Source organism: Aethalodelphis obliquidens, unplaced genomic scaffold (assembly GCF_003676395.1).
Source record: "Aethalodelphis obliquidens isolate GAN/ISIS:26980383/991018 unplaced genomic scaffold, ASM367639v1 scaffold137, whole genome shotgun sequence".
NCBI classification, from domain to species: Eukaryota; Metazoa; Chordata; class Mammalia; order Artiodactyla; family Delphinidae; genus Aethalodelphis; species Aethalodelphis obliquidens.
In genome coordinates this window covers 376,534-392,860 of record NW_020838081.1, presented here as the reverse complement: position 1 = coordinate 392,860, position 16,327 = coordinate 376,534, and the positions used below count along the sequence as shown (strand labels likewise).

The 16,327-nt window shown below is 40.6% G+C and overlaps 1 protein-coding gene across 4 annotated transcripts in view; it reads right to left on the bottom strand.

Moving 5' to 3' along the window:
• Positions 1–3,228: 3,228 nt before the first annotated feature.
• CDKL5 (cyclin dependent kinase like 5) overlaps positions 3,229–16,327 on the bottom strand; it is a 189,406-nt gene continuing 176,307 nt past the window's right edge. For 3 of the 4 annotated variants that reach the window (XM_027099683.1, XM_027099684.1, XM_027099685.1), the window contains 3 exons: positions 13,879–14,001; positions 12,600–12,719; positions 9,828–10,227 (listed from right to left, as the gene is read on the bottom strand). In XM_027099683.1, coding sequence (XP_026955484.1) covers positions 9,841–10,227; positions 12,600–12,719; positions 13,879–14,001 — 630 coding nt within the window. In that variant the 3' untranslated portion in view covers positions 9,828–9,840. Of the gene's footprint in view, positions 10,228–12,599; positions 12,720–13,878; positions 14,002–16,327 lie in introns of all 4 variants that reach the window. The other variant, XM_027099686.1, reaches the window with a different exon arrangement.

Genomic DNA, 16,327 nt, shown 5'->3' with positions numbered 1-16,327 from the left:
TAAAATTTTAAGTCCAACTTATTTTTTCTCTTTTGTTGTTTGTGCTATTGGTGTCATATCTGAGAAACCATTGCCAAATCCAGATCATGAAGATTTATTCCTATTTTTTTTTTCCCGAGAGTTTTATAGTTTTACCTCTTACATTTAGATCTTTGATCGATTTTGAGTTAATTTTTGTATATGATATGAGGTAGGGGTCTAACTTCATTCTTTGCATGTGGATGTCCAAATGTCCCAGCACATTTGTCAAAAAGACTATTCCTTCCCCACTGAATGACCTTGGACCGTTATGGAAAATCAATTGACCAGAAAGGTGAGGGTTTATGTTTCTGGACACTCAATTCTTTTTTTTTTGGCCATGCCACGCAGCTTGTGGGATCTTAGTTCCCCAACCAGGGATTGAATCTGCACCCTCAGCAGTGAAAGCATGGAGTTCTAACCACTGGACCGCCAGGGAATTCCCTGGACACTCAGTTCTATTCCATTGATCTATATGTCTGTCATTATGCTAGTACCACACTGTTTTGATTACTGTAGCTTTGTAGGAAGTTGTCAAATTGTAACGCACGAGTCTTCCAACTTTGTTCTTCTTCAAGATCATTTTGGCTATTCTGAGTCCCTTGGATTTCCACAAGAATTTTAGGATCAACTTGTCAATTTCTGCAAGGAGGTCAGCTGAGATTTCCTACTGGAAATTGCTCAGTACTTCAGAATTTAATAAACAGTGAGATTCGTAAAACATTTATCTGTAGGTAATTTATTTACTACAGTATATGAATTTTTACTTCATTTAATTCATGACAGAATGTATAAAAAATAAAACTTTTATTGAGGGACATCTGAAGCCCAACAGAATCTTGCCATTAAACACATGAACTATGTTTGCAGTACTATTTCTTTTGTGGGGGAAACTTTTGGTTGAAGAATATTTTCATAAATTCTAGAGTGTGGCCTATACTTGCAGGACATTTTTTTTTTAATTGTGGTAAAATATACGTAACATATTGCAGGAGATTTTTAAACAACTAGATGAAATCCTATGAACAAAGAAGTAACACTAAGTGTAGGCAAGGTTAAGAAAAAGTCTGAGCTGATTTTGGTATTCAGGGTGGGAGGAGGTTACTTAGATGAGGTAAAGGTATTTCAAAATAAAGGTACTGCTATGATTCCAGTCTCAGAACCCAGAAGATTGCACCCCTGAATTGAGCCTTTGAACAGACACTGATAGAAGCCCATCTTTTTGTCTGCCTGGAGCATGGTTGCTGAGGCTTGCTGACAAATGCACACCTGTAAGGGCTATTGCTTCCCCTGTGATCCCAAGAGTAGCTCTAAGCTGGGTGGTTCTTAATCGTGAGAACTTTACAGGGCTGATGTGAAGATCAAATAAGATAAATGCACCTAAAGTGCTTAATGAGCTCTGTATAAGTGGTAGTCAAGATTCAGTGACATTCCTTTTTAACTTCATAGGGCTGTCAACTGGGGCACAAATAATAGCAAAAATACTGTAGCAGCTAATATTTACTGAGAATCTATCAAATGCTTTGCAGGTTATCATCTCATTAAATCCTCACAACAACCCTATGAAGTAGGCACTATTATTTTTTCCATTTAAAGATAAGGAAACCGAGGCATAAAAAAGTTAAGTAACTTGCATAAAGCCACACAAGATGTAGGTGATGGAGCTAGGATTGCACTCCGGTAATCCGACCCCAGATCCTGTGCTTTCAGCCATTTCACTAGTCTCTGGACCTCTAGTGACTTGTTTCAATGAAATGTTCTATTCTCAAATCAGTTCAATTACCACTTGATGGGAGATGGGAAGAAGGGTGGTACATGAATCACCCCATGTCATGAACCCATGTCAGTTTCTATACATGGAGACAAGTGATCACACTGTATAGTAGTGTTAAAAGGGTATGGGCTTTCCAGTGAACATACTTGGATTCAAATCCTAGCTGGGTGACCTTGGGCAGGTTAACATAAAGTCCATAAACCTGTTTCCTCATCTACAAAATGGGGATACTACCCACTCTGCGGTCTTCCAAAAAATAAATGTAATAATAAAAGTAGGGCTTCCCTGGTGGCGCAGTGGTTGAGAGTCCACCTGCCGATGCAGGGGACACGGGTTCATGACCCAGTCTGGGAAGATCCCACATGCCGCGGAGCAGCTGGGCCCGTGAGCCATGGCTGCTGAGCCTGCGCGTCCGGAGCCTCTGCTCCACAACGGGAGAGGCCACAACAGTGAGGGGCCCGCGTACCGCAAAAAAAAAAATAATAATAATAAAAGTAAAATACTTGGCAATGTGCCCAGCCATAGTAAGTGCTATGAACATAAAAAAAATGACAAGCCCCAGTTACATTGATTCAGTCTTGATAAACAGTATAGTTGAAATCACAGGCCACAAGTTTCTATGACACTTGAGAAACTTGGAGTGAAGATTTTGGTGACACAGGGTTTTAGCTCCTATCCTTTGTTTAGAAAGATAAAGAAAGTTGGAGAATATTTATACATGTTATCACAAAATTTAAGCTCTCCCCTGGCCACCCCATTTACTTAGTTGGTCTTCTTATCCTTAAAAACAAAAGTGAGGGCCTGAAACAGGCTGGCAAATCTGGTTCCCTGCCTGTTTTTGTAAATAAAGTTTTATTGGAACGCAGTCACACCCATTCATTTACATATCATCTATACTGCCTTTGCACTACAATGGCAGAGTTGCATGGTGAGTAGGGTTGAGTAGTCAGAGATCCAATGGCTCATGGAGCCTCAAATATTTACTATCTGGCCCTTTACAGAAAGAGTTTGCCAACCCCTTGCTCTAAAACATGAAGAAATCCTTATTAAGCTGTCCATCTTTGCTTCCTCCATGGCACTAAGCAGGAGGTTGACATCTCTTCCCATCTTCCCCAAACCACCAAGTGAGTGTCTGGCAACGTGCAAATGAGGCAACACTCAAGTGTAAAAGAAGCCAAAGTTTTCAAAATGCCAGAAGGGGAAAAAAGCTTTATAAATACAAAAAAAAAAAAATTATCAACATCGGTAAATAACAGGATTTGCCCTGCCTTACAATAATTTCTGTCCCTTAAACTGATTCCAAATTCAAAGGCCCATTATCCCTCATCTGAATTCAAACGAGTTCTTTACAAAGAAGGAACTACCACGGAGCTGCTTGTTGTTCAAACAAGAGGGACCACAGTGCTCAAGATGGGGAAGGCCTGGCAATCACATCAGTCAGTGCAAAATCTGCATTTTATTAAAGACGTTTGGGAAGATCCATTCAAAAATACATTGTGCTCAGTAAAAATTAACCATTTCATGCTGATAATTAAGGTTACCACGGAATAGATATTTGTATAATATTTACAGCAACAATAGAAATTTTACAGAAGTTTAGAATGGAATACATGCCAGAAAAAACTTGATAAGATGTACCAATACATGATACAAAGAGTTATATAAACACCTTACAAATGGTTCATAATTAGCTTGTGAGGAATTTAAATATTCAACACTTTAAATTCAGCTTGGATTCAAAAATTAAAAAGGTTAACACCACGTCACACCCTTGCCACAGTACAAAGTATGGAATTACACTTTATATTATGGATTATAAAGTCTGTGCAATTAAGAATTTCAACTGATTCTTCATCTACCACAAACTTAGATGTTACATCATTCTGGCTTATCCCTATTTTTGTTTTCAGGCACAAGCAGGGTTCTCAAAGTCTCCCTGCTCTGTGTCTTCCCAGATACCCCCTTCAAACTTCCTAGAGATTGAAGAAGCTCAGAATAGTCTTCTAAATATATACAGAATAACTACCTGAATTCAAAATGGCACAAAGCAATTCTTGGAGATAGGAATTAGGGGCAACTATTTTGTTTGGTTTGTTTCTGTTAATCAGTCCACGTTCACGTGAGAATTTACTTCTTACAATCACAGCATTACCCCTCCAGCCTGACTCAATCAGTGACCAAGGAGGAAACAAGGAGAGGGAAATGGACTGAGGTGACTATAATCGACTGTATATCTCTAGTGAAAACAGATTTTATACAAGCTTTACTTTCCATTTTGGAAAATCTAAGCTGCTGTGGAGAACTTAAAAGTTCTCCAGAAGGAAAAGCATCATTTTTTTTTCCCTTGAAACTGAATGCGTTGTAACTGGAGCTTTTGACAACTCTGGCGATAAACACTTTAATCCCCCAACAGGGACAAAAGTCAAGGCATCTACCTTTTCTATTCCTGGGTTTTGTCTGATTAGCCCTGAAGCAGAGCACTAGGACAAGCTTGTCTATGCCTGAAATGAATCAGATCAGGCTTTTGGGAAAGTAAAATCCCAAACCAAAGGAAGTCCTGAGGAATTCTTTGCAGTCTGTCAAAACGGAGGGGATGGAGGAACAGATAAGGCCTCTTTCTCCCTGATACTATGCGCTGGAAGAGTAGTGAACAAGGCAACTTCTAATCTGCATACAACATGGAGACCGATTTTTAAGATTCCAAAGGAAGATCAAAATACAACCCAAGGATCAAATGGGGTTCAGAGAGCTTAACCTTTTGGGTAATGAAGGGCCTTAGAAGAGATACCAGTTTCACTGCCACAGTTCTCTGGCCCTAGAAATCCAACGTGTAGACTATTACAAATTTTTTTCTGGCAAAACAAAAGACAAACTTCCCTCAAACTTGGGAGTAAACAGTTAATGAATGGAAGTACAAGGCAGGTTGTGATCATATTTAATAGCCTATAGGAGATACACAGAAAGGTGGGTCAGTGCCTGGAGTGGAGAAAGGTGGAGTCAGGACCAGGCCTAACACTGATGTATTAACAAAGCACTATGGGAAATGAATATTCACATAGTAACTGACTTGGCACAAAAGTCTATGACATTTTATAGTACATTCGATTAAAAAAGAAGAAATAGAATAGAATAGGGCAGCAGGCCCATAGTTTCCTAGCCACTGTACTTCTACCACATTGTGTGTATACAGAAAGACAAGGGACTCATCCTGTCACAGATTTACTTTCTTGCATTTACTCATGGTTTCTAATACAGAATTTTTTACCCAGCTGAATCAGACCTCAAGTTATTATGTTCTATATCTCAGCTGGTCAAGATGCAGAAGGAAGAAATCAGAGCCACTTACAAGTTTTTATTTTGCAAGTTGGCCCTTTAAGTCTCTAAGAGAGCCTTCTTGTGAGATCCTGGCCCTGCGGATTAGCAACAGGACACTTATGACATATGTACTGTTGTTTCTGCAGCCCCTTTTAAAGAAACCATTTTTTTTAACTGCAAATAAGTTTTCTCTGCCTACACACTTTATTAGTGATGAATTGAAGGAGGCAAGGAAATATTTCAATATTTTCTGACTTGGTTCAGTGTATCATACCACATTCCCAGTTCACAAAAGTATGAGTCTGTGGATCTTAGTGCTCGCACGGAGCTCAATATCTGACTATAATGCAGGAGCTAACAAACTTCTAGATATAAAAGCACTGCTCTCCAGAAAATATGTTCTGACCAGGAGAGATTATGCAGATTTCTGAGTCCCAGCTAAGCTCTAGGAATAAGTCGCAATGAGCCATTGCCCTTGCTAAAGGTTGAGTCCCCACCAGGACCTAGGTGAACAGAAATGGACAGAGCCTTCTACATACTTGAAAAGTAATCCTCTTGGCCTTAAAAAACAGTTGTACACTTATGAGTCATTCTCAATACTTAGCTAGAAGAAAATAAATGGCTTTTTTCCTTATTTACTCTAAAAACTAGTTTAAGGAGTGAGGGTACTATGATGTTAACTAAGAGGTGCTGGGAAGGAAAAATGGGGTAGCATTTCGTAGCAAAGCCCACTAATTTTCAGGTTAGAAATATGCTAAACTGTCTAACTCTACAACCACAGCATACTTTATAATACATGATGCGACTGGAAACTACCCAGCATGGCTCTGAGCTTAGAATTAAAGTACAACTGCAAATGGTGAATCTTAAAGTACATTTTAAAACAGATTTAACCAAAGCACACGGCACAAATACTCCTATAACAGCCACATCATGACCACCAATTAAGAGTTTTTTGCTTCTAATCGGTCATACGCCAGTATTTGTAAAGAGTTATTAAATGACTTAAATTAAAAACAAACACATTTTCTTTTGGGAGAGACAGCTAAAAGCCACGGATGCCTTTGAGCAGTTGGTAAAAATCATGCCAATCTGCCAGGCTGCTGCTTGCTTCTAAATATAAGCTTCATGGCTCTATGAAAGATTTTCTAAGGATGCTGACCTAGAATTTAAGTTCTCAAACACCTATAAAGTGACTCTGGTCCCCTCCCAAAGGATGTACCTTTTAGCAGGTCCAAGATAATGAAAACAGACAGTAGGATTCCAGGGATTCAAGAAAGGTGGTAGAAGACTCTTTAAGAGAATGCAACGCTAAAGAATTCGTACCTGCAGTTTTGAAGCCTGCAGAGAACTAGCGCGGGGCCAAGCTCTGCAGACAGGTGGGCTTGGAATATGGTAGAGCAGGGTTTCTCAGCCTCGGCACTACTGACATTTGGGGCTGAATGATTCTTTGTCTGGTGGGGGCGGTCCTGGGCATGCAAGATGTTTAGCAGCAACACTGGCCTCTACCTACTAGATCCCAGTAGCACACCACCACCCCCAGTTGTGACAACCAAACATGTCTCCTGCCATTGCCAAATGTCCCCAGGAGGCAAAATTGGCCCTGGTCGAGAATCCTGCTGTAGATAACTCACTTGAGCCCCTCAGCATGGAGCACTTTTTGTCTTGGGCTCTAGAGAGGCTAAACCTCTGACTGAAACCAAACAAGGTTTAGTAAAAGTTCATTCAGAACTTCTGAGAAGAATAATGAGGACGGCGGTAAAGCAAAAGTAGAAAAACAGTAAAGCAGAGTTTCTTTTCACAAGATCAGCGATACTTCCATAAACAAAGCAATTCATAAGCCTTCATTCAACCTTTTTATCCTTTAGGAAGTTAGGGCAGATGATAGAACATGGATGTCATAAACTTCCCTTCCTGAAGAAAATGCAGACTTTTGTGACCTTAAGTCAAGTCCTTAATCTTATCACAGATGGCAATCTTTGTGAGGCCAATAATTCATCAACCAGAGGAAAATAAGTTCAGAGCTAAAAGAGGGCCCATTAGATTTGAGAGAAAACTTTACCATGTGACCAGGAAGAGAAATATGCATGCTAGAAATGCGAATTGTAGATCATTTACAGCTTACTGAGGTCAATGAAAGTCAGAATGGACAAAAGCTGAGAAGAGGATAAAAGAGCTACGTCAAAAACACTAGTTGAAAACATTGCAGATATTTTCTGGCTCAAATCTGGGAATGTACGAAAAGTATGTATTGACTCTTCATCAGTTAGGTTTACTTTGCTCTAGGTAGAAGGCAATTATTCTAGCCCTTCTTTGAAGAACCATCACGAATATAAATGTTCTGCAAATATCTAAGATCCCAATGTTAGCACGGATGAAAACATGGGAAACCAGCCCCTAGGTGACGACGAGCCTCAAATGCCACAGCATGGCAATGTGACTGCGCAGTTCCTAAGCGCACAGCACAGTGAGAAGTCTTTCCAGAGGAAAAAAATGGAGTTTCTGGTTTGCAAGGGGGAATACAAGGTACAGGTTGAGTTTAAAAAAGAAGAGTTACACACCCTTTTAGAGTCATTAGTATCCAGGCAAAAACTGCTAAGGGTCCACATCACTATATAACTGGGCAGCTGCCTGGAAAAAGCCAGAATTCAGAGCTACTCAGACAGCACTGAACTGGTGAAAGCAGTAAGATATAAAAAGAACCGAAGAGCATGCAAACTATTGGTTTGAATCAAATTGTTTCAATGATAGTACCTAGTTGAGTTTTATTTTAGTGCCTATTACACTTATTAAAATTAAATTAAAAGCACCTTAAAATGACCTCTATATATAATCAATACACATCATTATAGTAGTTATATAAAAATGCAATATGCACACAATTTAAGCTTCAAAGAAACTAAGACCTTTTTCTTTATAATCTTCATAATCATCAGAGCTATGATTCTTAAAATGTTGGGGGAGGGGAACAGTAACTCAGCAGATTTCAATTATAGCCAACTTGATTCAGGGGCTGATACTCTCACAGTCCTGGGACAAGTAATAAATACCGAGAAGCTACCTCTTTGAGGGGTGGGAGGGGACCTTTAAAAATATTATTGCTAAGAGACTACTTCCGAAAATCTAATACTCTTGACGGATGATGGTATTGAGGTGATTTCTGTCAAGGATGGCCCAGAAACGCGGGGCTATGACCCTTGTTGGCCAAAGGCCTTGATGATACTTGGGAATAACCTGGGAGTTGAAGGAGATCAAATGAGGGAAAGGTAAGTCCTGTTCTGGCCACGTGTGTGTGCGTATGTGTGTTTATTGATGTGCATGATAAACTTGTTACAAATGGACCGTCTCAGGAAGATGAGTACAGCAATTTTCTCTACATCTGGAATTGCCTCAGGAGCCTTTTAAATATATTGGAAAGAGCGATAACAAAAGAAGCATTTAGAAATAGAAATGCCACACATGTATCTCACACGCTACCAGCCAAGAGTCTCCAGTACAGTGCACAGGATTCAGGAGCATAGAGCTGGTTTGCAAGATCTGCAGATACCTTTTACAACCTCGCAACTAGGAATGTTCACTGGCAAATCTTTGGTCTATGCCCTACGCTAATGCTAAGTAGAAGAGCACATTCTCTCTACAAAGACCCCATGAGTAACCCTGGATCTGTTCTCCCCTCAGGTGCAAGGAACGTCCCTGGACACGAAGAGGAGCCAACTGTGTGAGGACGGAACAGGCCTGCTGGAGTTCTCACTGGCCTAGCCAACTTTCTTTCCCTGTGGGTTCAGAAGGAGATGCTGCATCTCGTCTGCTACCAAGGATCGTGTCTACAAGCTGCCGCTGTCGCCTGAAAGTTTAGCAAGGTTCCTACGGTTACAGTCACGAGCAGCCACAATTCAACTCCCTTGATTAGAAGTATAATACTCACTTCATATCACAAATGTATAAAAATATGGCAGATAGTGTCATAACGATACTTTCTTTAAATGATTATATTTATAAAACAGACAGATATTTACCATATATATATTTATATATAGAATAAAATACTCCTGATGCAATATATAAACGTTACTGTTTAGTTTTTATAGAAACTACTGTAGCTGTCCCACTGCTTCACAATGTTCCAAACAGCTCAAAATAACTTTACGTTTAACAGAAAAGGTATGATTATAACAGTACAATATTAATTAATTATAAATAAATGTTACAAACCCTATCAAATATGGAAGTTTAGAAAACAATTTAAGACATACAGTTAGTTCATCTGCTAACCCTTCAAAGGGATACTTTTGGATTACAATAAACCCCACATTTAGTCTAGGCGGAAAAAAATCTGTGGTAAGGACATCGGTCAACACATATTTTTCTATCCCTTGCAGTGCCAAAACACATCCTGGCTTTCCCAAGTTCAACGGCGATTGCACTAGAGCTGGAACCTAAGGGGGAGAACCTGGCAAAAGTGTCTTCTTCCTCAGCTGCACACTATCCACTCTCACACAAGACTCGTGGGGACTGGTGATCCCTAAGGAACTCCTGTGGCTCTAAGATCCCTGACTAGCATTTGTGGCCGTGAGGAGCCAGCTGGCTCCACACATACAATATTGCACACACCTTGATAAAGCTGAAAATACTGGCTTACCACCCCGGCCCCGCCCATTCTCCACCCACCCCACCCCGCCCTTCCCCTCCTAACCGGATTGTCCCTTTCCCCCCCACCCCCACTCCAGCACACATTACAAGGCTGTCTCTTTTAAATCATTCAGATTTGGCATTCGGGACCTATTTGTTCTGTTATAAGGGTGCCCGTTTGGCCCACTCTTGGCACCCAGCTGTTCAGAGTAGGAAGGCCCCTCTGTGGCACTCCGGGTCACAGACGACACGTGCCAACCAGGGTCCATCTGACCTGGCAGCTGGAGGGCCGGCCTGCCCTTTGGTGTTGGCTCCTGCCGGATGTTACTGCTCCCACCAGAGGCCTGGCTCAGTGGGTGAATCCGAATTTCTGAGAAGGAATTTTTGGCTTGTTGAGTTGTTAAGGGCTGGAAGCGGGGGTCTGAGGAAGCCGGGTGATTTGAGGCTGAAGAGAGATGTAACAGCTTGCGCAGTGATTTTAATGGCTGGCTCTGAAAGAAAAGATGAGGGTGCATGTAGGATTTAATTTAGAGTAGACTTGAAAGCTGGGAGGAAAAGGAGCACAGACCTGAGATGACCGTGTGGAGCCAGGGAGGGCGGGTGTGGGGGAGGACGGGCCAGTCCAGCCTTATCTGTTCTTTTGTTCTTTTTCAGGCAAGATTGGAGTTATTTTTCTTTAATGAAAAAGCCTAGAAACGTAGAAGAAATCTAGAGCTGGTATGGTGACTGATCAAAGGCTTAGGCACCTTCTATCTGGCTGCATCCCATCTTTATGGGGGGGAGGGGGGAGGTCTCATGCGCCAACCATCAGAAAGAAGCAAAAGAAGGGATGTGCTTCTCCCTTTCGAGAAGACTTCCTTCCCAACAACTCTGCATAAAGCTGCCACTTAGATTTCACCTGCTAAAATTCAGCCACTCCACCATGTCTAGCGGCAAAAGTAACTGAAAAAATGTAATGTTTCAATAGGTAGCAACATACTCGGCTAAAAATTGTGTACCCCCTTCTGTTCTTATCTCCCTGATTTTCCCTTTCCCTTGGCATTGCAAAATCCCAGTGTTCCCTTTCTGCACTTTATCATTTTTTTGGTGTTTTACTGTTTTGAGGGGGAGGTAAAGTTTGGGCACTAAAAATGCAAAGCACACAGAAATAAGCAAAAGCCCTAGAGACTCTAAAACACAATTCACTCATAGGGAGCCTTCGCCTCATGGGGTGCTGCACTGTGGGGGGGACTTCAAAACAGGAAGGAGGGTCCCAGAAGCCATCTGCCCCACAGGCTCCTCACTGGCCAAAGTTGACTCACACCCCTTTCCTCTTTATCAGGCTTGATGGGGTCACCGTCAGAAGAGGCATGGGAAAGCACCCTGACATTCAAGGCCCTCACCGCGGACCCCGGCACGTGGGCCGAAGCCCCAGCCTGAGGCACCTCCGGCTGCCAATCCTCAAGGGCCTCAAGGCTTTTAAGGGCTCAGCAAAGTAAAATGTTGATAATCTCAAGAAATACTAAAGAGTCGGAGGCACAGGGCATTGAAATCCAGGGGCTACTGCTTGAGCACTGACTCGAGTAGAAATCGCTCCTGGGGAAGCATCCTCCATGGTCATTTCTGGTGATTTTTACAGCCCTGACCACATGTAACTATTGAACAATCACAATAGTTCAGATGGAGATATAAAGTTACCTGAAAAGAGCTTCTCGGCAAAAGAAGTGGTTCTAAAAGAAGGTTCTAAAACTCTGTACTTTCTCTCTCTCTCTCTCTCTCTCTTTCTCTCTCTCTCTCTTTTTTTTTTAATAAATGAGGAATAGAACATCAGGCCCTCTCACTCACAGCCTTGTGCTTTTAGTTCGGGTACACGTCCAATAACTGGGATATCTGGTTCTCTACACTGTCTTCGCCCCTCCAGCCAATATTATGTTAGAAGCAGAAAATATAAATGGCTGGGCAAATACAGTTGAAATTTAGGGAGCTCTTCTCAGCAGCTCTAAGTAACAGCTTATAGTTAAAGAGAGTAAACAATAAACCTATAAAATAGAACCTACTCCTCCGAATCACAGAAATCCATGGTCATTTATAGGCACAAGTAACCCTACAGCCTCAAAAGCTCATGAGGGTTGTGAGAAATTTCAGTACAGAGGACTAAGAGATTTATAAAATATTGAATATAATCAAAAACAAGTTAGATTATGTTACTATGCTCATTATGGGATGCTGAAAAGATACAATATTTAAAAATTTCCATCAAAACAGGTTGCTTCAAGGAGATAAGACCTCAGTTACCTGAAAAATTTATGGATTCGGATTCTGCTTATTCCCCCATTATGGCAGAGAAACGTGACTATACATACTTTCTAATATGCAGTTCCTAATGCGAATGTTTGCCGGTTTTCTATCAAAACTAGTACGGATTTCAGAAGCTTAAACAGTCTTTCAGAAAGCTTACTATATCTGTCTTTCAAGGCGCAGTTTGTAGGCTACCACCTTTAACGAACGCTTAATCTTCGCACTACCTTCTCTTACCCTCCCCTACATTTTACGGTACGCTTCACTTTTACCACGAATTATGGTCATTTGTGAATTTTCTCTCTCTCCTAGGCTGCAGAGTTTTTGTGGACTGGAACCGTATCTTATTCATTCCCCTTAATTGTCCTCCCCCTACCCGCAGGTGAAGACTAATAGAACCTCGCTTTTTTCCTCCATTCATCCGGACTACCAAGATGCATCTGGCTATTTCTGAGGGTATATTCTGGGCAGACTCTCAGCCTTGCTGTAACATTGAGAGGCTAAATTTCTCAACCCTGTCCTCTCTTCAGGAGAGACCGGTCACTGCAGAGTCTGAGAGTCTAGGAGTGATGCAGGCACCACTCACTTGGGTCTGTAGATCAGAGATCTTCTCAGGACGCCACTCCTTTGGTCTGCTGCTTGGGGTGCTAGCAGAGTGAATGGCTTTCTGTAATGTCAGAAGATCAGGGCCGTCAGAATTGGGCACCTAGAGCAGAATATGGACAAGGATTCAATAATCACACCAGTAAGCCTAAATAGGATATGCAACCACACGCAAGAGGAGAACGAAAGCAAATCAAACCAAACCAAAACTCACCCCCCTCCCCTCCAAAGAAGACTCAATAAAAAAAGAAATCACAACTCTCCCAATGTTCACAATGCAAGTGATGCTAGTTAAAGTCTGCTGCCCTCTTAATAATTTTCCCTGCATTAGGAAAAATTGGCAGATGTCATGCAGCTTTGTTAAACCTCAACCCTTAAAGCATTCCCATGCTGTTAGTTTTAGTCGCTGTAAGAGAGAGCAGTTAAATTGAGCTGTACCAGGAATTGCTGCCGTATCCTCATTCCATATTGCAGTTAGGTTATGAACCAGTTCAATAAAACAAAAATTTGTTCCTGCTGGGAAAATGATCCATACACTGTGTTTGGTGGTGCCAAAGAAGTCTAGCAGGCTTTTAAGGATAGCAAAGTGAGAAAGTATGGTTTGAATCATATTCCCAAGAACCTACCCAGTAAATCTGGGTCTAGCATTATGCACTATGTAAGTGCTAGAAATTTGTGCCACAAATTCCAGACGAATGCAATTGGTCCACTCGCCGATTCTGGTGGACAGAGGAGAGTGCAAAAGCCCTGGCCTTCAACTAAGTGACCAGCAAAAGCTAGAGCCAGGCAAGGAAAGAGCAAATCACCAACTAACAGAAGCTGTTTTTTCATGGAGCCTGCAAGCTCACCCAATTTGGTCAATTTCACTTGGTTTCAAAGAGACAAACTGCCAACCAAGTGTTAACAAACTTTGTGAGCCAAACCAAAAGACATTTGTTAATTGTAAATGTTAATCAAATTCTTTACAGGAAATAAGGGATTTTATGAATACTGTCTGCCAACAACTGGCTAATCAGACAACCCAAACTAGCCTTTCACTAGTTTGTTTGTTTAATAGCCTTTTATGCTTCAACCTCCTTAACTGATTCAGGAAATCCAGAGTGTCGAAGAATTTGTATCTCAGTGAATTTATGGAACTGGCTCAGGTACTTAACTAGCACAAAGAGAATATGACCCCATGAAAATAAAAGACATGCTGTTGTCATCAGTAAAACAAGTTTACTGGAGCAGTTTTCAGGGCTACCATACGTAAAAATGGGTACCATGGGTGGAGTGACTACAGGAAGCTTTTTCAAAGAAGAACTATGCTTTAAATGATTCTTTGAATTAAAAAGAGGAAAGAGGGATTTCTTGATGCTTGGATTCTCCCCGTTGGTGGAATCTGTCTGCAATATAAGATACAAATAAACTAATTGCCAAGGAAAAAAAAGAAGGTGTTCTTATTGAAACTCCTAGCCCTTGGATGCTCTCAAATTGTTAAATATTAACAGTCACTGAAAGAATCTCTGTGCTGTGTGTGCATCTTGAGAGGTTCTGTTTCATTTCTCACCTGGACATGAAGATGCCAATAATGTAAATTCAAGACATGTAGAAACTTCTGTGTATATAAAGAACATTTGGACAGGCTCAATACCTATAGCAGGAATGTCTCTAGAGACCTACACACATATATTCACATTAAGCTTACAAAACATTTAAGGATTTATTTATTTATTATCAGAAATAGGACTGCTACAAAGAATTATGTTTAAAGGGCTACTGATGAGCTTCAATCTTTTCCTAATTGCCAGAGGTCTTAAGCAACTAAATAATCTACCATGTAATCTGCCGGTCTATTAGGAAAAAAGAAAAAGACACCGCAAACCTTTCTGAACGTGGTCAACTCTTGAACCAGAAAACATCACTTGGAAGAGGAATATATCAATATTGCAGGATTCTACCATTGAGGAAGAAGCCTGGTTCTACACTGTGAGAAGTATTCACCCCATGGAAAATAGCTGGCACAATTCAGAATACGCCACAAAAGTGAAGAAACAGAAAGTTCAATCCTTAAACTGAAGCATGATTACCAGTTGAGATACTAACTAGGGTAAAATTACCAAGTTGGCAAAGTCACCATATGCTCTGAGGGCTTATGTAACTGTCTGAATGTGGAACTGAAGCCAGATTTCCCAAGGAGGCTTCCAGATTTGCTTGAGTCAAAGCAGGCATCTTTACAATACAGAATGATTTTCTGGCACGACTTTTCCCTGTTTTGGATATTTCAATTGTCAGAGAACCAGAATGTATATGAAGGTGTTCAGATCATCTTTTATTGGTGTGTATGAAGACATTCGAGTAAAATAGCCCATAAGGTTTCCTGCTCCCAAGACAGGGATCCAGGAAGAGTTTAACTTGCATGTCTAAGGAGGCCACAAGAAAGACCTCAGACACGTATATGTATAACTGATTCACTTTGCTGTACAGCAAAAAGTGACACAACATTGTAAATCAACTATACTCCAATAAAAAAAATAATAAATAAAATAAAATAGAGAAGCAACAAGGATATAATGTATAGCACAGGGAATTCTAGCCATTATCTTATAATAACTTTTGAGTGTAAACTGCAAAAATACTGAATCGTTATGCTGTACACCTGAAACAAATATAATATTGTAAATCAATTATGCTTCAATTAAAAAAAAAAAAGACAAGTAGCCGGCGGCGCTCTGTACCGCTGGGCCCCTGGCAGGGACTGAGCTAGGCCTACTATTCAGGAGAACCCACCTCCCGTTCTCCCAACTGATTGTGCAACTTTGGGCAGGTCACAACTTGCCTGGGCAGTTAGCAAAGTAAAGGGGTTAAAGTAGATTTAGGACCCACAGAGGCTACTCTCTGTGCACTGGGTATCAGATTACCATTTTGTTGAATCTTATGCAAAGGCCACAATGCTTTAAATCTTTCAAAGTTCATTTACCTAGTTTCCTTTTGCTGAGTTCTAGAGAGTGAAGAAAAGTTAAATTTAATTCTGTTCCAATGCTCAAGTGAAGGAGGCAGAGTTAACACAATGTCAAGCCTGGGAGCCTGAGGTCTGCCAGGAAGTACTATGCTGAGTGCTTTTTGGAAATCTTACTCTAGATATCAAAGTCCTTTAAACATTTTTTTCCCTCTTTTAATTAAAAAAAATGCAGAGGGTATAAACAACTTTTGGTTTGGAAGGCTTAAGTCATTGTGACCTGTGCAGAGATATTTTGCAGTTGCTTTACATATCAAAAAAGAAAAGTATGAAACCCTAAAAAAAGTAAGTTCAAGTGGAGAGTATGTTAGAGAATAGTAAATTTCCTATTTACCCTACTCTACACTATTTAAACATCTAAAATTTGAACCAGATCTTGAATAATAGTCAGTCAACATGTACATACTTGACTCATGCCATGGTGAGCCGCAGGTTTAACGTGGGTCTAAGGCAGATATCAAAAGCTAAATCTACACACAAAAACACCTTCAATTCCTGTGTCCTTGCTATTTTCTTCCACTTAATCACCCCACAATGGCTATGGGCCTGAGGTTAAGAACAAAAACAAACTCGAAATAAAAATAACAGTGGTTAGGAGGAGGTAGTCTAAGTTTAATGTTCATGATGGATAAATATGTTCCACAGATGATGATATAAGTTTTAATAGCACTTTACATATTTTAAACTTCTCTACTTCAAATCAGGTCTATTTT